General features: G+C 40.0%; 1 protein-coding gene across 4 annotated transcripts in view; it reads left to right on the top strand.

Moving 5' to 3' along the window:
* Positions 1-26,565, top strand: part of CPED1 (cadherin like and PC-esterase domain containing 1) — a 158,498-nt gene that overhangs the window by 18,271 nt on the left and 113,662 nt on the right. For all 4 annotated transcript variants that reach the window (XR_002434485.1, XM_021384823.1, XM_021384822.1 and 1 more), the window contains exon 3: positions 6,588-6,774. Coding sequence is in view for 3 of the 4 variants with exons in the window: in XM_021384823.1 (XP_021240498.1) it covers positions 6,588-6,774 (187 nt within the window). In the remaining variant the exon portion in view is untranslated. The remainder of the gene's footprint in view (positions 1-6,587; positions 6,775-26,565) is intronic.

The following is a 26,565-nucleotide window of genomic DNA, read 5'->3' as shown; positions in this document are numbered from 1 at the left end:
TTGTAATGTAGTTGTGCAAGGCAGTATTTAGCAGTGAAGGTGCCTTTGCTACCGAAATACAAATTTGGGCTCTACCTGTAAATATCACTAATAATGATGGTGTTTTTTATGTAAGACTGGTTCTCTTTCATAGTATTTCTTCTATACTCACTTTTTCTATCAAAGGCCTTCAGTTTGTGTAGTGGCTCATGTATATGTTTTGCGGAATCACAGAATGGTTTGTGTTGGAAGGGATCTTTAAGATCGTCTAGTTCCAGCTCTCCTGCTATAGGTAGGGACACCTCCCACTAGACCAGGTTGCACAAACCCCCATCCAGCCTGGTCTTGAATGCTTCCAGGGAGGGGGCAGTACCCATAGAAAGCAGTGCTGGAAAAGTAAGTTGCAGTCAAAACATTTGAGGCTGTTGGACAAGACTCTGACAGCGTTGGCAAGCTTGTAAGAAAGGCTGCCTGTCACTGACACAGGGACTAACAACATCAGAACTGGGTAGCTGAAATGTTTCACAATTTTTGACTTTTTTCCTGAGAGAAGCTCAGGCAAACAGGAGTTGAAGCCTTATTTTAGGAAGAAGAATTTTGTTTCTGCAGTTGAAGTGATGGTCAATTAAATTATATGGCAAGACTTCAGATTGTATATTTGCTTCCTTGCCAGGCAGAGACGATGCATCAATATTTATGGAATTACACAATCTTCTTGGAATCTGAAAAAAATGCCAAGAAACTGCTTTTCTCCTCTCAATTTGAAATATCTTTGCTATTTTCTTCTTGGCCAAAACAACAGTAATTACATATTGTAGGATTCGATTACTGACCAAATTCTGGATTTTTAGGACAAACCACAAATTCTGTAAAATTCAGAGACTAATAAAACTTATTCTATCTTTATATATTTGTAACCTAGAAGTGGATAAACTTGTTTAAAGGACCATGTCAAAACATTTTCTCTTCAACAGAGAACTTCTTAGCGATGTGAAACTTGCAGATAGACAAAACTAGAAAGTACAGCTCAGATAGTAGATGTCTGTTTTCATTTCGAGAAGGATAGTTAAGTAACTCTGGAGCATCTGTATTATGTAAATTTAGCTGTTGATTTTGTTTGTTAAGACCTCAGTGGAATCTGCATTTATATAGATAGGTTTTTTTTTAAAAAAAATCATAATAAACTTTATGGAGTTCACTTTGCTTTCTTTTGTGTGTTATTTTTTTTCCAAGTTATTCTGTAAACTGCAAACAAAATTAAAACATTCATTTTTATGCACTTTTATGTTCTCCAGAGTCTGTCATGTTTCCTTAGATGAGTTGCTAAGGCTGTGGTCATCTGTGTAACAGCCAATTGCACTAAAATGAGGTCAGTGACTTAGCTGAGGCCAATGGTTTGCAAGCTGTTGTAACAGCAGGTGTATCATGTCAAAGCTGACATACATCTTATCCTTTATCATATGGCAAATCTCAGCTTTGCTGTAAAGCATCATTAATTTCAGTGAAGGTAGCCACATTATTCTCTTGGTAAGGTGAGGAGCAAAAAAATTCATCACCAGTCCCATTCACATAGGTGTATTGACTCTGCTGTAAACTGAAATGATAACAAATAGTTTGAAATTTCAAAATGAAGAAGAGGAAAGAAAATGGTTTGAGCATTAAAGCATTTCTCATTTAACACCAAAATATTCAAAATGTTTTCAAACTATGTTTTTTGTCTAAGCCTGAAGCACATTAAAGTTACATGAATACAAAAAAAATTAATAATCAGGACCATAAGATGTCAAAATATGGAAATAGCTTATTTTCCTCTTCTGCACTCCTCTTATTTTATACCAACTCTCTGCCCAGACCGCATTTTTATGAGTGAGAAACATCTTATAAAAACCAGCAGACTACTTAAGTGCAGAAACATGACTGTTATTGCTATAGTATTGGAAATGTAACTAGATCAGCATGGCTAGCGCTGTAAGATATTTTATGTAGAGCTTTGGAAAAAAATATGGAATCATTTGCTACAAGCATGAAGTTGGCCAAAATGTTTTAAATTCTATGTCTCTAATGAGGAGCTGAAAAGCAAACAAAGAAGACCTTCCCTATATTGCACTAGCTTGAGAAGAAAACAGAGAGAACACAGTGAATCTTTTAACCTGGACTGCAAATAGCTCGGAAAGGAAAGGAGAGGGCAGAGGAAATAAATTTGGCAACACTATGCATGGATCTCAAGCAAGCACCGTAAAAGGCAGTGAGCTACTTCATATTGTTTAGCAGTGGTGAGTTAGACATCAGGTGACGCTTTTGACTTTAGGGCCCCAAGTTGTCTCAGCGTCCCAAAGATCCCGTCATCTCCTTTGGAAAACCAGCAGCTAGAAGTGGTGAACCTCTTGGTCAATGTCTGAGGCACAGAAGGGCCTGTTCCCAGCTAGGTCTTCCCGCTCCTCCCAGGCCTGTGTCAGGCAGATTCAGACACACACAGCCTGAGGCGCTGACTGGCCTGTCCCTTCCCATGGGACAAGCGGGACAGACACAATGTGGCTGGCATGGACTCAGGCCTCCATCCCCAGGGAGCACAGGGCTCACAGGCCTCCAGGCATCATTTGTCCTTCCCCAGCATCATGGGTGGGAAGGTGGAAAGGGGGACTTCAGTGCTGGAAAGCAGAGTAACACTAAGGAAGGATTTGCACCTGGTAAACAAGAGAAAAGAAAATGTATTTATGGGAAGGAGAGAAGCTGCTCACACAGAGAGTGACACGTGGCACTGAGGCCTGGCATGACAGGTGTGGGCTGTGGGGCAGTGGCCATGCTGGGACAGAGCCTGGGGAACGTCATGGGGTGCTCACAATAAAAGCTATTACCATTTGTTTTAAGCAGATATGTTTTCATAGCAGCTTTTATTAGCTGCATGAAAAAAAATGTGCTAACAGAGAGTGAAGGGAGGTGCACAGAGAGTACAATAAAGCCTGAGATGGGCCTCATTCCAGAAAGCAAACAGTCTCAGCTGCATGGGGAGGGGTGTCAGTGGGGCAAGCTGCAAACACAAGCCAGAAGCCAGACACAAATGTGTCCTGGGTTGCAGCCCCTCAGTGTTCCTCGTGTGTCCTTGGTTCACCCTGCAGTACCGGCCATTGCAGCACATGTGGGATGGGAAACTGAATTTTCTTGCAAAATAAAGCTGGAGGTGTCTCTCTTCACTGATTTTCTTCCATGTTGCAAGTGAAATGGAAAGTGGGAAACATCTGGTCACACAGCCTGTGATGTTATGCAGCAGCAGTGCTGTGGAAAAGGCGGCGGGGGGCCAGGGACAAAGGCTGGGTTTAGGAACAGGGACGGAGGGAGGAGGAAGAGCAGGGGGGCGGCTGCCAGCAGCTTCTGGAGTTACCCGAGGGGCAGAAAGGAGAGAAGAAGAGTAATGGGTGAAGGCAGGAATGCAAGAGAAAGAAGTGGAGCATGTCAAGGAGGGGAAACTGCAGTGTGCTAACTGCAGGACTAACACATTTTAAAAATACTGCAAGGACAGGAGAGGACATTTGACAGGGTTATATAACATAATTCCTGTGACTTCAGCATGTGCTATTTGTGCTTCTTCCGACTAGCATGTGATCATCATTTATTTGAGTATCTCAATGACTGAGGGAGTTTGGGGTTGCACATTTAGCAGTTATGTGTACAAGACTCTGACAGTGTTGCATCTAGTTATATTGCAGGGTCCTCTAATCAATTACACCAATCCTTTCCACAACGGATGTTGGCTCTGGAACACAAACAGATGTAGCATTAGAGGCTCAGGACTCTAAGATAGTTTGTACCCCCCTCTGCCATGGAGAAGCTTTAACTGCAGCCAGGCGTAACTTAAAACTGCATCCTGTAGCTCATGGATGTCCAACCTTTTGACTTGCCTGGGCTGCATTGAGTGAAGAGGAATTGTCTTGGGCTGCATCTTTGAAGGTTGCTCCAAAAGAAATGCCTCCTAATTATTTCCATGAAAGCTATAATTGATACAGTGAGCACAACATTTAATAGAGCAAATTCTCAGCCACAAAACACTCTTTTTCAATGTAGTCACCATTTACTACACATTTTCACCAGCGATAAACAAGAGCCTGCATGCTACACTCATAAAAGTCATCACCAATGGAGGTGACCCACTGTTGCTGCTGTCAATTCTGAAATGCACCACCCACTCCTCAGTCTGCTCACATCCACTGTTTGGTCTCCATAAAGGTTCAACAAGCATTGATGAATGTCAGCCGGTACAATTTTTTCCACATGGAAGAATTTAATGACACACCTTTCCTTCATATGCTCTTCAGTGTCAGACGCCATTTTGTCAGACTGCCTCTCTGCTTCCATCTGTCACACAGCAACAAAATGTAATGGTGGGAAGGTTCAACCTATACTGACATACCACCAACATCTGCCTCTGATGTTGGGAGCCAGCATCACAAAACAGGGGCATCACTTTCCGAAAAGCCCTCATAAAATATAGTTAATATATATAAGTAACAACAAATATTTTAATTTTTAATGTTTTTTATTAAAACATATAAAAGAGAGAGCAACAAAACCATACAACTAGTGGGATATGTGACCCTGTTTTTGTGAAACCACTGCATCAGGCTGGTTCGATGGCAGTAGTTGCAGTTCTTAGTGAGCTCTTAAGGTGTTCATCAGAGATTTCTAATGAAATTTTTCACTTCATAGAATCATAGAGTGGCTTGGGTTGGAAGGGATCTCAAGGATCATAAAGTTCCAACCCTGCTGCCACAGGCAGAGCAGCCAACCACTAGATCAAGTACTAGATCAGCTTCCCCAGGGCCCCATCCAACCTCACCTTAAACAACACCAGGGACAGGGCATTCACCATCTCTCTGGGTAACCTGTTCCTGTACCTCACCACTATCTCAGTAAAAAATCTCCCTCTGAAATCAAATCTAAATCTCCTCTCCTATAGTTTTAAACCATTTCCCCTCATCCTATCGCTATCTACCCTTGTAAAAAAGTTGATTTTCCTCATGTTTACAAATTCCCTTTAAATATTGGAACACCCTAATAAGGTCGCCCTGCAGCCTTATCTTTTCCAGGCTGAACAAGCCCAGTTCCTTTTGCCTATTTTCATAGGGGAGGTGCTCCAACTCTTTAACATGGCCCTCCTCGGGACCCTCTCCTAAAGCTCCACATCTTTCCCGCGTTGGGGGCCCCAGACATGGATGCAGTACTCCAGATGGGGCCTCACAAGGGCAGAGTAGAGGGGGACAGTCGCCTTGCCTGCCCTGCTGGCCACCTCTCTTTTGATGGAACCCAGGATATCATTGGCCAGTGCTGGCTCATGTTAAGTTTTTTATCAACCTTAGAACCCCTAAGTTCTTCTCAGCAGGGCTACTCTCAAGGACTTCTCTCAGTTTGTGTACGTCTGGGATTACCTCGACCCAACTGTAAAACCTTCTTGTACTTCATCCTTGAAAATAATTGTTCACAAATGAATGTACTGCCAAAAAGCAGCGACATGAGTAAGGGGTGACTGTGAAATTTTTCTGTGGTAAGAGAGGGCTTATGAAAGTCTGGTAAAGAGATATGATCAATTTTTTTATTCCAACTCTATACATTTGATTTGAATATTCATGAGTAATGTATTTATGTTGAATGAAAATGGAGTTGCAAATAAATAAAAAATTGGTGATTTTTTTGCAATCTTGAAACCTATTCTCAAATTCCTTAATCACAACGGAAAACACGGCTGCATATTTTTTGCTGTTCACAGGACTGTGCTTAGCCAATGCATCAAAATCCATAAACTTATTTGCCAAAACTTGAGTTAGCACTACACTGTGCCTCGTGCCCTGATTTCAACGCAAATGGTGTTAGCAGCGCACCGATATTCAGTTGGTGCTGAGTGACAGTTGTATTCCTGGCCTGAGGGGCAGAGGTGCCACTGTGATGGTGTGGGGCGTGAGGTGGCTGCAGTGTGAGCTGGGCTGGGCTGCATGCAGCCTGTGGGCTGCTCGTTGGATGTGCCTGCTAGCTGGTGAACATACTGCTGATTGACTTTAACACTAGATCTCAGGCACATAAACAACTGGACACATCTTGAATGGCTTTGTTTATATTAAACATCTGTCTCTTTTTTCAGTGTGGTCTTCCGTGCAAAAATGGTGGTTCCTTGTTTGTGTAACACTTCCTATGTCCAGAGATAAGCTTACTAAAATTAGAATTCATGGAATAACTTTGTTTTTGGAGCAGATACTGTTGAGTACTTCTTGGTTAAAATTCACGAACTTGCCAAGAGCTAACAACATTCTGAATTTAATCCCTTAAATGTTGGTATGTTTCAATCCTAAAGACAAATACTTTTCACAAAAAGAAAATCTTGTCTGTCAATGGTGTTTTTTCTGCAAAAGAATAACTGGACTATTACAGATAGTACTGACCTGTTTCCCACACGGAGCATCCTGTTTTTATGCCTTATGTAAGGCAGAAGTCCCTTATACCAGAAATACTTCTCAAATTGTTACTGTAATTTGCTACTATATTTTTGAGAAAAATAACAACTATGTATTATGCTCCTGAAAGATCCTGTCTTGCAACCATTGTCTTTGCACTGTTTGCTGTAGATTGAAGACACTATTCTCCAGTACTTCGGAAGCCATACGAGAAGAGCAATTCTGTATGCACCTCCTGCCCACAGTAAAACTGAGCATCAGCTCTATCAGCGCATCCTGGCAAAGCATGGATATGCAGTCACAGTCCTTGAAAGCAGGACACTGATGGAAGATCTGAGACATGAGGGCCCTTATCACAGTAAGAATAACTTGACTAAGTTAATGTGTTCATTGCTAAATGTTAGCTATTGTTCCAACATTCTTCCACAGAGACAAAACTTACATGCTTTCAATGTGAGTAAGGCCAAATTCTAACCCTCCACAGCTATGCAGCTAATTTTTCACAATTTGATGATTCTCCCATTAGCAACTTCTTCTATTAAAAATGTGACAGTGATTAATTATAATCTTGAGAATCAGGTTAGGTCGTTTCAGTTCAGGATGAATTCTGATACTGACTCCATCAATAACTGACTGTGTTTCACTAAAGCACTTTATGACATAACAAATATCTGCAATTTCCTCATTTCTCATTTTTTTCTTAAAGAAAAGTTGCCTGCATGAAAGTATGATTTTTCCTGAGGAAATGTTTTTATAGTTTTGTAATGTATGCACTAAGCTTGTTAAAGAACATGATGCACAAGTTCATTTTGCACTTGTAGTGGAAGCTGAAGGAAATTACTGCTATTTCTTAGTTCCTGTAGAAATTTGATCCATTGTTAAAAGGCTACTGAAGAAGCTTCATGTCTTGCACAAAGAACTATAGCTTTGCGATGTAGAGGTATATTGTGCTTGATCACAGAATCACAGAATCTTAGAATGGCTTGGAAGGGACCCCAAGGATCATCACGTTCCAACCTCGCTGCCACAGGCAGGGCCGCCAACCTCCAGATGTGATAGAAAAGCTTTGGACGCAAGTTATATATGCTGACCATGGTTAAGTGATCTTGGACACCTTAGAGATACAAACTCAAACTGTGATCTCAATTTGGTATTCTGGAAGTCAATTTTGGAATTGGAAGGCTCTGAAAAACATACACAGGCTACCATTCTGTTAGTGGTAAAGTAGAATCATAGAATAATCCAAGTTGGAAGGGACCCATAAGGATTGTGGAGTCCAACCCCTAAAGCAATGTAGTTGGTTATTTCTCATGCTAAAGGGGGTGCCATTTGTATCATTCAGATCTGCAGTAAATTCCTGGGGCTAACAGAGAGCTCAGTTTTGCTTTGTGCTTTAACTGATCTGAATAGTTTAATAGATGAAAAACATAATTATTCAGTGTGTTTGAGGCTGCTCAGGATTCCACCATAAATTTCAGCTGTCTCTAGGAAACCTTCTTGCAAATGAGATACATACACTTTTCTTGGCAGGCTACATTGGGTACTAATAAATTGTCTGTGCCTTGCTCTCTGTTATTGTAATTGCTTTTCACGGTCACCTTTCATCTACTCTTTGTCTTGTGTACTTTCCATCTTAGAGTGACAAGACGCAGTGTGCCTGCAGTCTTTTCTAGTGTCAGATAGGCTGCAGAGACAAGGCAGCATCTCTGGGGACCGTGTGTATTTCACCATCTATGTGAAATACTTTGGTTTCAAATGGCTAAAGAAGTGGGCATGCCAAGTTCAGTTAGGCCTTGGAAAAAATCACTGTACTAGATTACTACAGTAATCAACTCAGGTTCAGGTTCTGTAGTACAGGTTTTTAGCCTCCAAATGCCACCTCTGCAAAAATGAACTTAACTATGGATATTTATATTTCACAGTCTATCTAGCACCAATACTTCCTGCAGTATTTTTCCAGTAATTAAAAAAAAAAAAAAAAAAACAATTTTAGTTCTTTTCCGAAAACACTTTGCAGCTTCCAGCAGAAGTTAGATGCATTGAAAAAAAGTCAATTTTGTTCAGATTAAGGTAAAGAGTAAGACTTCACTAATTCCATTTCATGACAACAGAAGCTTGCCTTTTAGTTTTCCATTTGTTACGTAAGTGCCTAGCTTTAAAGTTACATTTTAAAAGCAAAAGTAAAGGAACATGTCTGCATACCAAAACAATGATCTTTTTTTAGAACAAAACAAGTTCAGCTTGAAGTTATTTTTCTTTGCCAGCAAATGATGGGTTTACTGTTCTGGATGGGAAAGTGCTTTATAGAGCATGTTTTGGAGAAGGGTATTTTGAGCTATGTTTTGTCGTAACACTTACCTAATAAGAGTTCTATAATTTATTTAAATTGTACTCATTGGAGCCTCTATTAAAAAGATAACGGATTGAGAATCAAGGATCATGAATGTTGTGAAAAAAATCTATTAAACATCATTCCTTTTTACTTGATATTACGAAGCAGCTATTGTCCAGTGCTTTTATTTTTTATGCAGTTTCGGTGCGGGCTGTCTTACCCATCTATCTTTGAATGTTCAGTCTAATTTCGAAAGGAATTTTTGTTTAGAATGGCAGTGAGCCAAGAGCCTAGCAGAAGTCATATATGGAAAAAAAATTCACCACAAAACATTCCTAACTTTTTTGTGCTAGCCCATTATTAGTTTTGGGACCAGTTCGGCTTCTGTTTGAAACTCAGTGTGACAGCTCTGCACACTGATGTGCTGTTGAGATCCTGCACACCTGGGCTGCAGCATTATTTTGAGTTCCTCACTGCCAGAGAGAAATACTAGGGGAATATTTTTCTTCAGTGGAAATTTTTTGTTTCTCTCAGACCAACCAAAATATTTTGAGGTTTGGTAACTGGAGGGTAGTTGGCTAAAAAGAAAAAGCATATTTTTTTGTTGTTGTTTTTACAGGCAAAAAGACTAGTTTATGGCATTCTTCTGAAAAATTTATACTGATGCTTTCTGTAGGAAAATACAAATTATTCAAACCCCTGATTTTTCACTGAAAAATAGTTTTGTCAGTAAATTCTTATGCAGCTTTGCTTAATCAGAAAGTAGTTTTGCTTTCTCCATTCCTTTCCAGTTAAACCCATATGGAGGGAAAAGTCCATGGGCAGATGATATCTGTGCCTGCTCTGAGCTGCTTTGAATCTTCTTTTAGTGGCAGTACTAAATGAGCCAATTTTGCTGTAAAGTTTAATGATATGTCTCTGTGTGCTGCTGGGATGGAGATAGGCAGGCACTGCTGTTTTAATAGCAGATAATGGGATAGTAAAGTTTTGCAGAGCTGAGACTGTCATCTTGGGCATGCAGCCACTGTTGGTCTAGATCCATTTTGGCGTGGTAAGTATGACCACTGAGGATAAGGACAAGGCTGAGGTTCTCAATGCCTTCTTTTCATTTGTCTTTAAAAGTCAGACTACTTATCCTTCGGGTGCTCTACCCCTTGACCTGGAAGTCTCAGATAGGGAGCAGAATAAACTCCCCATGATTCAAATGGAAACAATTAGAGACCTACTATTCCACCTGGACTGCCACGAGTCCATGTAGCTGGATGGGATCCACCTGAGGGTGCTGAGGGAGCTGGCAAAGGTGATAGCCAAGCTGCTTTTCATCATCTATGAGCATTCCTGGTCAACTGGAGAGGTCCCATGGGATTGGAGGATTGCCAGTATGATTCCCATCTACAAGAAAGGTCATAATGAGGATCTGGAGAACTACAGGCCTGTCAGCCTGACCTTGGTGCCAGGGAAGATTATGGAGCAGATCATGTTGAGGGAGATCACACGGCATGTGCAGGACAACCAAGGGATCAGCCGAGCCAGCATGGGTTTGTGAAGGGCAGGTCCTGCTTGACCAACCTGATCTCCTTCTATGATTGAGTGACCCGCTTATTGATGTGGTCTACCTAGGCTTCAGCAAAGCCTTCGACACTGTCTCCCACAGTATTCTCCTGGAGAAGCTGGCAGCCCATGGCTTGGACAGATACACTCTTTGCTGGGTAAGGAGCTGGCTGGAGGGCTGGGCCCAGAGAGTGGTGATGAATGGAGTTAAATCCAACTGGGGATTGGTTGCAAGTGGTGTTCCCCAGGGGTTGGTACTGGGGCCTGTCCTATTCAATGTCTTTATTGATGACCCGGATGAGGGCATTGAGTGCACTCTCAGTAAGTTTGCAGATGATACCAAGTTGGCAGGAAGTGTCAATCAAAAGGGTAGGAAAGCCATAGAGAGGGATCCAGACAGGCTGGGTAGCTGGGCTGAGACCAATGGGATGACGTTCAACAAGTCCAAGTGCTGGGTCCTGCACTTTGGCCACAAGAGCCCCAGGCAACACTACAGGCTTGGGGCAGAGTGACTGGAAGACTGTGTAGAGGAATCGTATTTGGGGGTTTTTGTCAATGCTTGCCTGAACATGAGCCAGTAGTATGCGCAGGTGGCCAAGAAGGCCAATGGCATCCTGGCTTGAATCAGAAATAGTGTTGCCAGCAGGAGCAGGGGAGTGACCATCCCTCTGTACTCAGCACTGGTGAGACTGCACCTCGAGTACTGTGTTCAGTTTTGGCCCTTCACTACAAGAAAGACATCGAGGCTCTGGAGTGTGTTCAGGGAAGGGCAATGAAGCTGGTGAGGGGTCTGGAGCACAGGCCTTGTGAGGAGCAGCTGAAGGAACTGGGATTAGTCTGGAGAAGAGAAGGCTCGGGGGAGACCTTATCGCTCCCTACAACTTCCTGAAAGGAGGTTGTGGCGAGGTGGGAGTTGGCCTCTTCTCCCATATAACTAGTGATAGGACGAGAGGGAATGGCCTCAAGTTGCACCAGGGGAGATTCAGGTTGGACATTAGGAAGTACTTCTTCTCCAAGAGAGTGGTCAGGAACTAGAATGAGCTGCCCAGGGAGGTGGTAGAGTCACTGTCCCTGGAGGAGTTCAAGAAACATTTAGATGTTGTACTGAGGGACATGGTTTAGTGGGAAATATTGGTGATAGGAGGACAGCTGGACTGGATGATCTTGGAAGTCTTTTCCAACCTTGGTCATTCTATGATTCTGTCTCCAGCACCTGTGATAACTCCTTCACAATACAGGCAGTTTGAATGAGATTGGATCACCACTGATGATAAAGATACCAAGTTGTATCTGCCATCTATATATGACAGACGTGGGGTTTTTTTGTCACTTAGGCAGAAGAAGGTGTGCTTAGTACCTTGCTTCTTCCTGAAATGTGAGAATACAGGCATAGCCTCTGGGACAGGTTCTGCCTTCAAAATAGCCTTGGAGGGCGGTTGAGACTGGTGTCACACAGTGTCACAGAAAAGAATATTTTAGAATCAAAAGGAGGATTAAGAAAGTCCCACACATCTGGGCTTTCTCCTGGGGGTTTACTTTCTTTCCCTCAGCCCAGAACAGAGCTGTTTTGCTCTGTCAGAGGTGAGTGGGATAAGCCACCTTGCTTCAGTTACCCTTCAGATATCCTTAGGTCCTCCCAGAATGGCAAATGATAGAGAAGAACCTTCAAAATATCTTCCAGAGTCTTCTGCCTTCTCCCTTGTCTTTCCAGCCTAAGAAGGTTTCATCTCTGGGGCCACAGTGAAGATAGAGAGGATTTGTTAGTGCCAATGGCTCTGTGATGGCCTGCTAATATTTTCATAGTGTTTTTTTTCCCAAAGAAAAGTTAATTTCATAAATTTGTGGCACCAAAATGCATTTCTGCCTTCCAAAAATAATGTTCTGTAATTGCTGTCAGCTGTCTTAAGTTTTCCTTGAATTCCGTACTTTTCTCACGTTACATGTAAGAAATAAACTAGAAGAAAGAATTAAATGAACTATTTATATCTTTCTTCTTAAAACTATCAGAAATCCTGCCCTTTGCTTCATATCCCTGATTCATTTGTCAATAGTGACTCTCCCTTAATAGTCGTTCTTTTCTCAGTTATTCACCTTTACTAATAGTTACGCAAAGCTCAGAAAGTAGCAGGCTCTGAAAAACATGTGCAGTTGTACGCTACAAATCTGACCAGCCAGTTTAAAATTCATTCTGCAGTTACATGGAAAATTCTGTTGTTACAGCTAGCCTTTGGAGTTGGAAAGATTCTACGCAGCCTTAATGATAGCTGGTTAGTTTGGCCATAGAAAAAAGCAATTGTGCAGCTGGCAAACTGAATGCACTGTAACATCATATGCTCCCTGCTACCTTTGAATGTTAATTCTAATACTTTGGTGGAAGTTTGTGCATCTGCAGTAGATAACTTTAAAAAAGAATCACAAACCATTTCCATTCTATTGATTTTACATTATTTCCTATTTTTAGAATACTGTGGTGAACGATTTAAACTTTACTCTGGCTTCTGTTTCCAGTTTGAGTGACATCCACTGAAGATGAAATTGTAGGCAAGCTGCTAGAAAGACTGTTACAATACATATATTGATTTGGCTTTTAGGTTTTTTTGTTTGTTTTTGTTTTTTGTTTTTGCTGATGTATTGATCCATAAAATAACCCATTTTAGCTTTGGTCGATATTTGCCTCCTGGCTCAATAAATCTTGATATTTATTTCAACTGAAATCAATACCATATTTCATGTCATATTCATTTGCCTGAAATTGTTCAGTGGAAATCATACACTGTAAGTATTCTTAAATTTAAATATATTGCAAAGAATATTAGATCTGAAGTTATTTCCTCTTTCTTAACTTTATCAGTATGATTGCATTGAACTCTCTTCTGTTTTCTGCCATTTTAAGAGCACACTGCAGTTCACACAGCTTGGCTGCGTAAAGTAATCCTAGGTTCCAGCAACTGACTGTGGATGATCTGACTTTTTACAGATGTGGGAGCAGTGCTTGGGTGGAGCTGCTCAGGAAGGGATGAGTGAGGCAACAGACCGGAGTGAGCAAATCCAAGGGAATCTCAACTCTTCATGTGCTAGGCTCAAAAGATCTGTCTGCATTTAAGGTGGCATCACAGCATTCCTTAGATATTACAGCAAGTAGAGAATACACCCTTACTGCTAAAGCAGCAAGTAGAGAATACACCCTTATTGCTAAAGCAGCCTGAATATATGGACTGATGAATTGATATGACAGACATTGTTTATGCCTCTGTCCTCCACTCTCCATGGAGTACTCCAGTGCTTCCCTGCACCCAGTGGCTGCTGCCTGAGAAGCTGCTGTTCGGGGAATATCAGGAGGCATGAGCCTGCAGGAGCAGGCACAGGTGCTCGGCAGGTGGGGAGTGATGATAGCTGTCGGTTTCTGGCTCTCTCTGGGTGCTGCATGACTGTAGAAGCAATTGGGGACAGAGGAAAGAAAATTCTGCCTCAATCCTATGAAAACGCATTTTTCCAAATCAGACTTTGTCTTCTTTTTTTTTTTCACTCTGCTTTATTGGGTGGTTTTTGGAAAAATCGCTGTTTAAAGAAAATCTCCACAGGAAGTTAATGTCTATGTCTGCCCACTTCTATTTACATTAGCCCTCAGAAGTGGAGAAATGTGAACACATGAATCTTAGAGATGAAGAAACAAGGATAAAAGCCATACAAGTCACTGTCAAAAACAGGATGAAAATATGCGCTCTTGCTGTGTACATTTATGTTATTCTTTTAGTGTATTGTATCACCTCTGGTCCTCCTCACTTTTGTACAGAGGCTAAATCAGCAAAAGAAACAGCTTAATTGCTGACATCTGGCCAGAAGCAAGGTGGGAACTTGTAGAAGTGCTACTTCGTAAGTGCACCCAGTAATACTGTCCTCAGGGCTGCTAATTAGTCTAGAGAATTAACTACAGCCATAAGTTTTAGAGGCCCCTAAGGCCATGTCTGGTGACTGTCAGACATTCACTTCTCATTTTCTAGGATATTCTATATCAGCAAAAGTAGTGAGAATTAGAGGAGGGACTGGAGACAGGAGGATACAGAAATGCTCTTTCTTAAATGAATACTAGGACTGAGATGACAAATTTATTGGCTAGTCAAAAGAAAATGAGGCAAGTAAGGAACTGAACAGGGAAACACAGCTATTTCTAAGGCAGATGGAGAGATTCCATGTACAAATCATCTGTGACTCAGGGCTTTAACTGAGGCCCCAGCAGTAAGTAGTTTGCAACACAGAATCATAGAATGGCCTGGGTTGAAAAGGACCTCAAAGATTATTGAGTTTCAACCCCCCTGCTGAGTGCAGGGTTGCCAACCACTAGACCAGCCTGCCCAGAGCCACCTTCTTCTGCATCTCTTAATATGCAAAACTTTCACACACACACACACACAAAATCTATGAAAAATATTCCTGACAGGAATAGGGAGAGGGGAAGGACCACAAAATCGGAGGTGCATTGAGCACTGATAGCTGAAGTTGAAGAATGTAGAAAGTAAATGACATATTCTGAAATAAAATGATTTTCATGAACCAGTATGTAGAAGTCATTCCTAAGAGAACTAAATTTCTCCCTTAAGTAAGAGATTATGTATGGAGTTTGGGATATATTAACAGGAATATGTAGCATTATTTCTAACTTCTCTTTATTTTTTTATTTTTAAGTATTTGGAGGATAGTCAGGAAGAGATCCAATTTGCTTTCTGTTACAGTCTCAAAAAAGTTTCCACAAAATCCAACTAACTTTAGCAAACAATTATAAAGAGTAAAGGCCTCAAGGAAAATTGCTGGTGTGTTCTGTAAACATCTGGTTGCCATTTTCAATTACAAAGACCAACCCACTGAAGGAAGCAGTTTAGTTTTTTTGGAACAGAAATGAGACACTGGGGTTTTTGTTCTTTTTCATACTGGAGAGTAAAGGAAATGTCAGGAATAGAGAGGTCACTAGATGCTCAGCTTTTATAAATACGAAAGTCTCTGAGAAAATTAAAGTAAATTGAAATCAGGTTCTGAAAGTGTAAACAACCCTGTGGAGTTGAGGTTAAATAAGCAGGGCTGGAGATCTGAGTGTGCCAGCAAAAGCACAAGATTGTTCTATCTCAAGTAAGTAATTTGAAATATTGTGTAAAATAATAATGGTGAGGCTAGCCACAGAAGCTGCATATTGTGGGTTGCAGTACAAATACACGCATATATACAAGAGTAGCAGATTTTACTTCTTTACCAAAAATCATTTTGGTTAACTCTCTGTGAAAGTATATAGCTGACAGAATACGAAGCTGGTTGGTTTCTTAATGCAAAATATATGTCATGTGAGTCCCGTGAAAGGTTTTGACAAGTAAAACATAAATTTCAGAAGCATTCTTTTTGTATGTTGTTAAGCAAAGAATTTCTTAAACAAGCTAAATTCTTAGAAATGTGGTGATCCTCAGAGCACGCTCAATTACAAGCATACTTACTGTTTGTTAAATTTCTTCTGCTTTCTTCAAATGAAAGTTCATATAGTTTTAGGGAAAAAATGTATATCAGAAACATACTCTGTTGTGGTCCCATTTTAATTTTTCAATTAAGCCTGGCTATTTGCCAAGGAGTTGAAAGCGGATGCCACAGGCATCCTCGGTTGCAATACAAAACAGATCAGTTTCTGGCATACCCAAGTAAATGCTGTTCTCTAATGTGATGCTGTGGTTTCTTGTTAGACAATGTAAATGCACTGTGTATTTTTCTGAACACTATGTATCCTCCTTCCTAATTATTAGCAGAACATATCTATGGTTCCTAGCAGAAGAGCAAACAAATGATTTCTTTGCAGCACTAAAATAAACCACTGCAGATTTGTACTAAAAACCCTGTTTCAAATGCACTCTTTTCCCTGAGGAAGATAAATTCTTTATTTGTTCATAACAAAAGTGTAAGGACATTGAACTTTCTAAAGTTATAAACAAAAGATGGTATTTAGTCATAAAGTAACTAAACATGCCTTTCTTTGAATGTTCTCCATAGTCATGTAAACAGAACATACAGTCCAATGGAGAGTGGTATTCATTGGGCTGACTTAGAATTTACAATAATTAAAATATTGCACGGTGATTACACAGTGAGCTAAAATTAAAACTTTCCTGGAATAAATTATGTCATGTTAATAGAATCTGAAAAACACCAGTGTCTGAGCAGATAAACATGTTGGCCAAGGGAAAGCAGCGATGTGCAGGTCTGCTGAAATAAAAGGAATATGAGAGATTGAGGTAAAGGTATACAAGATTTATGATAAGCAAGTAAAATGCAAATCCTTTAAGACAGTTTAGGGCAATGTTTGTTAAATGTAGCCTATAGGATAAGAAGGTAACAACAGATAATTGTTTATTCTAGTATTTTTTAAATGTTTCCCTCATTGAAATTATGGAATGAATCCTGGCTCTGATAGGGTTCAAGCAGAGACTGGTTTATAAATATGTGTGTCTATTCTGAAATGTCATATGATTGTCTACTAAAGTAGAGCTGGGAGGATGACAGTCAGTCCTGCCAGAAGCCTGTGGCAGTCCCCAGAGCAGTCTGTCCAAGGGACTGTTGCATTAGTGTTGCCCAGCATTCTGACTGCTGGAAGCTCTGCACCCTTTCTGAGACACTCGCTGGCTCTGAGCCCTGGTCAGCTGTGAGAAGTATGGTGTCTGCCATCACTGTGCTCCCATTTTAGGTAGAGGCACTTGTAGACTTCTGAAACCAAACCAGTATTTTTTTCATTTTTATTTTTTATGTTATCTTCCATGATTTTTGTTGGTTCAGATAGCAAAAAGCTTTTACACTGTGTGGGCCATCATTGTAATTTGCCACCAACCCACTACATTCCTACATACAGATTCCAACCTCCTTTAGCTGCATCCACTTTCAGCTGACGGTTCTTTTGAATGCTGTATCCCCAAAATGTTCCAGACATCACAAGTGCCACCCACAGGTTAGAACACATTTCTGAAAAGGTAATGTACCGTATTGTTGCTACAGTGGCTTATTTTTAATAAAATGGGAACCTTTCCTACATGAAGGAAATGATAATTCTACCATTTTGATGTTCACTGTATTCTGTCAAAGCTGATTCTCAGTCGGATATTGAATACTCTTTTACTCAGCCCCTGAGGCTGTCTGTTTGGATGGAGTCCTGGTTTGCACAGATGTTGCAGTGGAAGGAAGCTTCTCTGACCTATTCAGAAACCAAAAGTAACTACCTACTGACACCTCCTCTTTGATTAAAAAGAAAATAATTATCATTACTTTATATCATTTTTGGCAGGCTTGTTTCCTTATAACACAATGTCCATTTTTGACAACAGAGGGAAAAAAAAAAGGAGGGGACTTGAGTGAAAGAGTAGCAAAGGAATAGAGTTTGAAATAAAGATGAGCAACCTTAACTGGCAGGAAGATTAAAAAATGGGTGTTTCCTCAGTGGTGCTTCACTAAGCAAAATAAATTTGGAATTTGACAGAGGGAAGGACAGAAGAGCTCACTGGGATGCATTTTGGAAAGTTTTAAACAAGTGATTCAAGGCAGAAAGTGTTTCTATAACAAGCTCATTGTTGTAATGACTTTGTTTCTGACATTTGTGATAATGCTATCCAAAATAAATATTTAGCTATAAGAACGAGTTTCAGTTTTAACTTATAGTAACTACTAAAATGTATTTGAACATCAAATATACCACGCTTTCTTCTGCACTGTGTAAGTGCAAGATAAATCTGGCATAACCACAGGTATTTTACATCTGACAGTAGGGCTACAGACTTATTAAATTATGATAAAATAAGTCTAAACCATTTTTTTTTAATTTGGAAAAAAACGCTGCTACAGTTCTTTTTTTTTTTTTTTTTTTAAACAGGAGAGAAAATAGAAAACCTATTGGCATTTCTAAGTCTTTTGTTGAACAGGTAAACAAAAAAAATGAGAGCAAGACCTAGCTTTTATCTGCCTAAATGGGACTTAGGCATTCAAATATATTTTCTCCACCTGGCTTCAGCAATTCTCCCATTCTTTCTCTCTCACTCTCTCACAAAAAAAAAAAAATCTTCAGTTTACACAACTACAGTGACACTAATTTACACTGACAGCTTTCTAGAAGTCAGTCTTAAACAAAAAAATAATGGAGGTAATGTTTTCAAAGAGAGGGCTGAAGACAAGGACTTTCAATGTACAGAATCCAGCACATGTTAAGCCCATTTTCACTTGGAATGAAGTGTTATGGCTTTAGAAAAAGTAGAAAACCTTTGGAGAAAGCACTAAAAATAGAAAGAAAAGAGTACTCTAGAAAGCACTAGTATGGAATGTAACTGTAGGCCAGTTAGGTTGCCCAATTTGTGACAGGATGATGTGTGAAATAGGACAAAGCAGATTTTTTCTTCTCTACCAGTATCCATGGCATGTCTCACATCCCATATGTTACTGTACACATTTTCTGCTAATCCAGCAATGCGAGGTTTCGTGTCAGTCTTCAAAAGTGAGAGATCTGATCCTACATTTCTTTAAAATGGTTGCAGAGAAAATTTTAACTTCCACTTTAGCGTTCATGTTCCACAGATGCCCAGCATGGTAGTCATGATGATGTATCACCTACTTTCACTAGCACATGGCATGTGAGGTGAGTGCAGTGGGCAGCAGCATGGAAATAACCCTTGTATTAGCCAAAGCTTAATTATCCTATCACTGTTCTTATTCTGGCTTTATTTAACTTATAAATAATTTGGGCCAATTCCCCAGTCCTGAGGGCAAATGATGCAATATGGCTCATGTCCATGTGTCTGAACTCTTTGTTCTCTAACTGAGGGTGGTCTGATCTCCGGGTTTCAGGAAATGTCGCTGACTTGAGCTGTCTCCTAAACTATGCCTGGGGCTCTGCATGGCCACCAAGCAAGAAGAAAACAAACACAGCAGATGATTGTGGGACAGTGGTTGAGCCTGCAACCTATCACTGCTTAGTTTAGCCATTTTCTATTCCCTAGTTTCTCTTTTGTGGTTGTTTCCTGCCTCTTGGGTATTAAGGAATATGACTCATTAATGAGTATTGTTGTAGGATACCCAAGTGGTGTAAATGCAGTCATCAAAGACTGCCATTCAGACTTTAAATGTGTCTTTGTTTCTTGCAGGGGTGATCAAACACCACCGTGTTCAGTGCTCACACACATAGGCAGTGCTCACATACACGCTCACACACCTTCCCTTGCTCACCTGCTGCCACCACAGACATGGGGCTCTGATCCCTAGTCCTCTTGCAGCTGCTGCATCCAGCGCTCCAAGCACACAGACTCGTGATACATCCTTCCCCTTCATGACTGTGTGCTGCTTTTTCATGTGATTTTGCCTCAGGGTGTGCAGAGCAACGATACCAAGTTCTTTCCTGGATGTAGTCCCAATAATTGTTTGTTAAAGTAGCTTGGATCAAGTAGCAGTGAGTGTTATCGAAAGGGAATTGTGTCAGGCAGCTTTTTTCCTTGGCACAGAGCAGAATGGAGCTCTTCTTCTCTCTCCTCTGAGGCTTGGAGAGCAGAGTGCCCGCATGCATGAAGCAGCATGGTTTCCTCCCTTGCCTGCACAGGATGGAGTTCTTCTCTCCCTCAAGGCATACATCTTTCCCTCCTTCCTTCCTTCCCTTGCAGCTCCAAGCAGCATGGAACTCAGCCTTCCTCCTGAAGTGGAACAGAGCCTGCATATTTCCCACCAGCATAGAGCAGAGTAGCCTTCCACTTGTGCCTTTTTTGAGTTAGTTCTCAGTCCCACTGTGCTTCTTGTGCGAGTGAGAAACATATCTAGCAGCTCTGGTAAAAAACCTGATCTGTAAAAATACATCCAGAGTAAGAATAACAGCATTTGGGAGCAACTAGGGCTGTAATGTTAGCTTGTGTACAAGTAGAGCATATTGTATTGGATAATTAAATGCCCTTTTTTTCACTGAGGCTGTGCAAAAAAGTGCCCATGTGTGGAAACTGTACCAGAGTCATTTGAATATTCATCCAAAGGACAATGTGTAAGCAAAGAAGTGGAATAACAGGCTTGAGTGTTTGAAGGACCTCGGTGTGTTTGCCAGTGGGCCAGAATTACACATATCCCTTCTGTTTGCTATGGAACTTCACTGTAGCTCATAAAGTATTTTGATAGCATATTTTCACATCCTGAGTTCAGATTATACTGTGATAAAAAATATAGGTTGTAAGAGTTACGATCTGTAGAGCTCAGCAGAGAATTATTATTAGCCTGACACTGCTCCTCCCAATAAACTAAGAACTATCTAATGCATCTAATGCACTTCAGTATTCCTCATCCCAAATTAGACTAATGGCTTACAGACAAACAGTTATCTACAAATTGCAAAACACAGCTTTAAATCATTTCCTGCAAGTCTGAAAATACCTTCATGGTTGTGGCAACTTCTTACAGTAGTTCTAGTGATCCAGAGTGTTGATTGGAGAGGATTGTAAATCTATTACATGAATGAAAGTGAAATTAATGGAGAAGGGGTTGTCCCATCTCTACTCTGTTCTTCTGCTTTTACCTGCAGTAGAAATCTTTGCTTCTTTTAGAGAAAATTCTCTGCCTTGTACCAGTGAGGTAACTGATTACCTCATAACTCCAGATGGTAACTGGTTGAGTTTGTGAGTAGATCCAAAACACTCTTAGAGTTTCATTCCAGGTAGAAAAAGGAAGACATCTGCCCAAATTAGAGAAGAGTTCTTCTGTAAGAAACTTGTAACTCTTGGATTGTTACACTCATTTATTTTTGTACTTTTAAAATTTCTGCTTTGGATTGACAGGAAAAGTAGGTTTTCTGCCTGGACCTTGCTGGTAAAAGAAACAGTAAAAAAATAACTTTTTAATTTTTTAGGTGAGAGTCGAAGCTCTAGGCCTCCTGGTTTGGGCTTAGATCTATCATCTCCCTGCAATATTTGCAGAGGAGATGCAGAATAGTCAAGCATCACCTTGCTCTCGTGGATGATGCCAGTTGTTAGAACTTCAGATGGCTACTCCCCAGATGTTGAACTCATTTGTGATTTTACATTAATTAATTTCATGAGGCAATGTTTCTTACTAAACTCTTCAGGGACATGTGAGCTGTCCTGAGAATCAGACTGATTCCACTTGCTTCTTGCCAGTTTCTCCTCCACAAAAAATTCTATTCTTCCTTTGGTGTTTTAGGTCCTCTTAGTTATGGGGTTGCTGAGCCAAGTTAAAGCCCTGACCTTCCCCTGGGAGTGGATAGCAACTGCCCTCAGGATTCCTCCAGCCTCTCCCTGGCAGCTGTACAGCACCCATACAGAATATTTTGTGAATGAATTGACCCAACAATCTCAGGCTCATACACAGTGTTGTTAATTTTATTTTTTCATTTCGCACTTTTAATACTTCACTGTCATTAATATTCCAAAAGATTGCAGCCTTATTTAACAGGTTAAACAGGTGGTTGCTGGACTCGACTGTGCATTATAGAAGAGTACAGTCAGTCTCAGCAAGAGCATGGAGCATGCTGTGTGAAACAGTGAGGTGTTTACATACGGACAGATAAACAGCTGCCTTGCAGAACAGCTCAGGAAACAACAGAAACTTCACCATCTTTTCCAGCACTATTTTCACATATCAGAGTGACTGTTTCTTCATTGTAGTGGTAGTGAGTTCAAGTTGGTGGTACCTCATGACTATCAAGAGATGCATTAAAAGAAAAATGTAAGTAACTCAGATAACTATACATTTATGGGGAAAATTCCAGCTCACCTAAGGACAAGATGTTCCTTTAGGGAAAGCCCTACACATAGAACAGTGATACTGAAAACTTTCAAAAGGCCAAATTAACAAAGAGAAAGCATTCAGTCCAACAAGTGGCATTCTAATCTTTACACGAGTGAGACAGCCAAACTGTTGTATCCAGAAATAGGCTTCAAAGGCTATTTTCCCCTGGAGTATTCTCAGTGAAGCTCAGATCTTCATAGACGTGGAATTCCCACCTCCTCCAAATGTCCCCAAACAGCCTGCCCATGAGGTGCTGGGAGGCATAAAATCTAGCCTGGTGTCCAGAGCACAGCAAGGAGGCTGTCGTTCTGTCTTTAGATTTCTGCTACCTCTTCCACTCTACACTCTTTACTAGCAAACTTTTGGCTCCCTATAAACTGATTATGTTGCAGGGCTGAAGCCTGCTTTGTAAGACATTTTGCTCTGTCATGTTTTAAGCCAGGTATGTACACAAGCAGCTACTTTCATACGTGAGTGCTTCCTCACCAAACACGGTTCAGTCTGTGCTCCCTGACCCTGCAATAGTATTATGTTGTTGAATCACAGGCAGTTTATGGTTCTGGCCATTTGTATCTGTCCATCTGATTTCTCCTTTCAAATAATGGCACTTTGAATTTGTTTTCTATTTCCTCTGGTTGAATCAGACCATTTATCAACATCATTTTGAATTCTGATCATATCTTCCAAAGTGCTTATTCTTCCTCTAAACCTAGTGCCATTTCCTATTTATAAATACATTTGCTGTTCCATCATTCAATTTGTTAATGAAAAATTTGAACAGAATTGAGTGTACAGTGGGGTATTTTTGAGGTTCTGAGCAAAAAAATAAATCCACTGTCACAATGTAGAGTTCATTTTTCCAAATAACTGTGCACTTATCTTATAGTTGTGTAGAAATACTGTCAAAAGACTTATTGAATCGTAGAATCATAGAATTGCTCAGGTTGGAAAAGACCTTCAAGATCCTCAATTAACAAGGCATATTGTTTCACTGCTTTTCCTCTTTGTTCACTAAATCAATTACTCTGTCAGAAGAAATTAAAGTAGTTGTACGTGATATATTCTTGGCAAACAAATGTTGGCTGTTTCTTATTATCTTGTTATCCTGTAGTGCTTATAAATTGATTATTTTTAAAGGTGATGGTGTAAGAGAGTACAAAATTGCAAATTGACTAGAAACTGAAGTGAAAATAAAGCTGTCTGGCATTCTCATTTCCCAGCTTAAGTGAAGTATAGAGAGATGTGTGTAAAACATGAAAATAGTATTTGATTTTCAAAGTTCATTCACTTCCAAAGTTGGAATGGGGACCTTAACAGTGAAAAATGAAATTTCAAGCTGTGGAATTGAGGTGAAACTTACTCACTTGATGAAATCAAATAATGTTTTCTTCTGTGTATACACATAAGAGATTAAAAATTCCGTAGAGTTTTTAGCATGCATTTAACAGGTTTCCTGCAAAAGCCAGCCTCTGATGCCATAACTTAAATGGATAATGTGATAATTTCAAAGTCAGGAGTAAAATTAGTTCATTTTAGAAATCTGCTTCCACCTTCAGAAATTCTTGTTCTATAAAATGTGCATGCTTTAAGTTTAAAACCCCACTAAGTCCTCATTTTATTTCTGTACATTTTGATCTATGACATCAGAAGACAAAAACTCTCTGCAGAATACTTTTTTTAGAAAAGCTAGATGTTTTTACTGGTCTCTGCATTGTTATTTCCACTACTGGCAGAAACATGTTTGTTTTTCTCCTTAGATTGTTACTTTTTCTTATTAACCATTTTAAGTATTCCAAGTAACAAAGCAGAGTAAAACCCACTGAAAACAATGGTAATAATGAAAATTTTAATTTGTACATTATGTCAATTTTCAATTCAAACTTACTGCTCTTTGAATTGTGTAGCAAGTACTTTGACTCACTCAGAAGAGTAATTAAGGTGGTCTCAGTCATTTGGTGTCTTCTAGCATGCTGCACTACAGTTTCTTGGTCTAGAAACTCAGACTGATACTCTCAGGTATAGATGCAATGCACATCTCAGTACACAACCACTTTTTAAAATGGAACTGCAAGACAGAGCTACAAAGACTGCTGCATTTCCCTACTGCATCTTGTAAGTTTCCATTTTGACCAGCAAGCTGCTCTGAGTGTGCTGTCACTTTTATTGAGAATTTGGATTTTCATGGCCTTGCTAGGTTTGCTGCTGAGATGTAGTTTGACGATTTCTAGGCTCAGCCTCCATCTAAAGTTACACAAATATAGCTACTTAAACTGGTGCTGTAGCTTTTAGATCAGCTCTGTGCACATGTGTAGATCTGGTTCTGTAGGACAAGTCTACTTCTGACTTTCTTGTGTTGGTTGAAGGGCTCAGAAGACTTGCTCTCTTTGTAATATTAACCCTGCTTGGGGGAGGATTCTTGTTTAGATGGCAAAATTAGAGTCTTACTACTACCATTTTTGTAACTTAGAGGACAGGAAGGGGAAAGAGATGGAAAAGATATATGAATAAAGGCATCATGCTGCCAGCATAAGCCATATCCACATTAGAATCATAGAATGGCTGAGTTTGGAAGGAACCAGAGATCATCCAGATCCAACCCTCTGCCATGGGCAGGTTTGCCACTCACTAGATCAGACTGCCCAGGACCCCATCCAGTCTGGCCTGGAGTGCCTCCAGTTGTTCCATTAGGATGAATTTACCTGCATAATAAGATTTAATTATGTGAACAAATATTTATTGTGTTGGCAAGGGCTTTATTAAGAGGCTGAACTGAAAAAGCTTGGTTTGAAAAGATGCTTAGAGAAGGGACAAATGCAAAGTAATACGAGGCAGTGGAGATCATCACCATTTGGTGGGACTTCATACTCTTTAATGGACCTATTGCTACTGAAGCATCCGTTTTAATGCTTTGCTTCAGATATCTTCTCAAAGACCACTTCTGATATGAAGTCTGTGGGAAATCATCACAACACTGTGTACTTTGAAGATGAGATAATATGGCTGTTATTAACGTTTCTTCATTAAACAACTCTAAAAACTTTCTAAAACATGGTTTTCCAAGCACATGTCTCAGGTTAGTACTGCCATTTCTGTTCTTCCTTTCTCTTTTATTGTAGAGTGTTCTAGCTCAACAACTGTACCTTGCTTTAATTTAGAAATAACTTCTGTGAAAAGTATCTTCCTCTGTGATAAACTGCAGTGCCTGGCATGCTGGGATCTTTTGCCTGAGCTGTTTGTAAGCTGTTGTAACCCACGCCTCTCTCATTTTTGTTTTCCAAGAACACGTTTTTTCAGGTGCAAATCTTTAGAAACGTAGCAGTACATTTAAATAGAAGTCCAAGTGCTCTGTCAGCCTGAGTCTGGGAGACAGCAGAAGGTGTATGCTGTTTTTCTAATAGGAAGTCTCCTGCTTTCTAAAAATAGGCATGTTTCAGTTCTGATTGTTCTGTACTGAAGTAACTGGCTAGATGTCTAATTACTCTAAATATAAAACAAATAGTGGCAGGCATTCAACCTGTCCTGAAAAATCATTCCTAGCAGCTATGTGTTCCACGTCTTGGGCGCTAGTTCAGAAATAAGTTGGGTCAGAGGGCCCTTTTTCCTTTTATTTTCTTTGGTGCATTCAAATTGATCACTCTGCTGTGTCCTAAGGGCAAATGATACACAGTGCAGCATATCCTTTGGAGTCAGGGATCAAATTCATCCCTGGCCAGGATGTGTAACAATAAACACAGGAAGGAAATGAACTACTTCTGAGAAATGGAGTTTCCTCCAGCACACTTTCAATTCACACACAATTAGACATTGTGTTTGTACGTAATTATTATGATTTATTCAAAGGTGTCTATTAGTCAAAGGCATAATGTCTGGCTTATCTGATAATTACATAGTTGATTAAGTCTATCAAGTAGGTTGTTACTGCTGTCAATCTTTTGCATTGAAGTATTAACTTGTGTGGTCTTCTAATGTTCTATTTGTGATCTATGCCATTTTTATCAAACTGCAGTTTTTTGTATGTTTCTTTCATGAAGAAACATGTAGTGAATCTGCTGTGTCCAAATTTCACATGCCTTAATTATTTTTATACCATAGCAATGGCTCTTGTGAAGTGAATTTGGAGAATTCTTTACAGTAATGGATGCAACGTACCTAAAATTCATGTCTTCAGCTTTGTAGCACCACTTATGGAGATGCTTGCGACACAATGGCTACTTTCATAATCCTCTGCACAGCCAATTCATTACTACATTTAATGCAAATTGAGTGTTAACTCTCTTTAGGTGAAATTTTCATCCAGTTTTGCATTTGTGGCTCTGATTGGGATAGGAGAAAAATCACATTTCGGAAAGGGAAAATCAGCCAAAATAAATATCTCTGTGGGCTGTCAGTGGGACTGAATTTAGGCGTAATCTTATAAAATTAAGGAAGTATCACTAATGGATAGATTAGAAATGAAATAAAATGCTAACTATCTTCCCAGCACTGGAA

This window comes from Numida meleagris, chromosome 1 (genome assembly GCF_002078875.1).
Source record: "Numida meleagris isolate 19003 breed g44 Domestic line chromosome 1, NumMel1.0, whole genome shotgun sequence".
NCBI classification, from domain to species: domain Eukaryota; kingdom Metazoa; phylum Chordata; class Aves; order Galliformes; family Numididae; genus Numida; species Numida meleagris.
The sequence above is the reverse complement of the archived record's forward strand: the minus strand, read 5'-3'. Positions and strand labels throughout refer to the sequence as shown.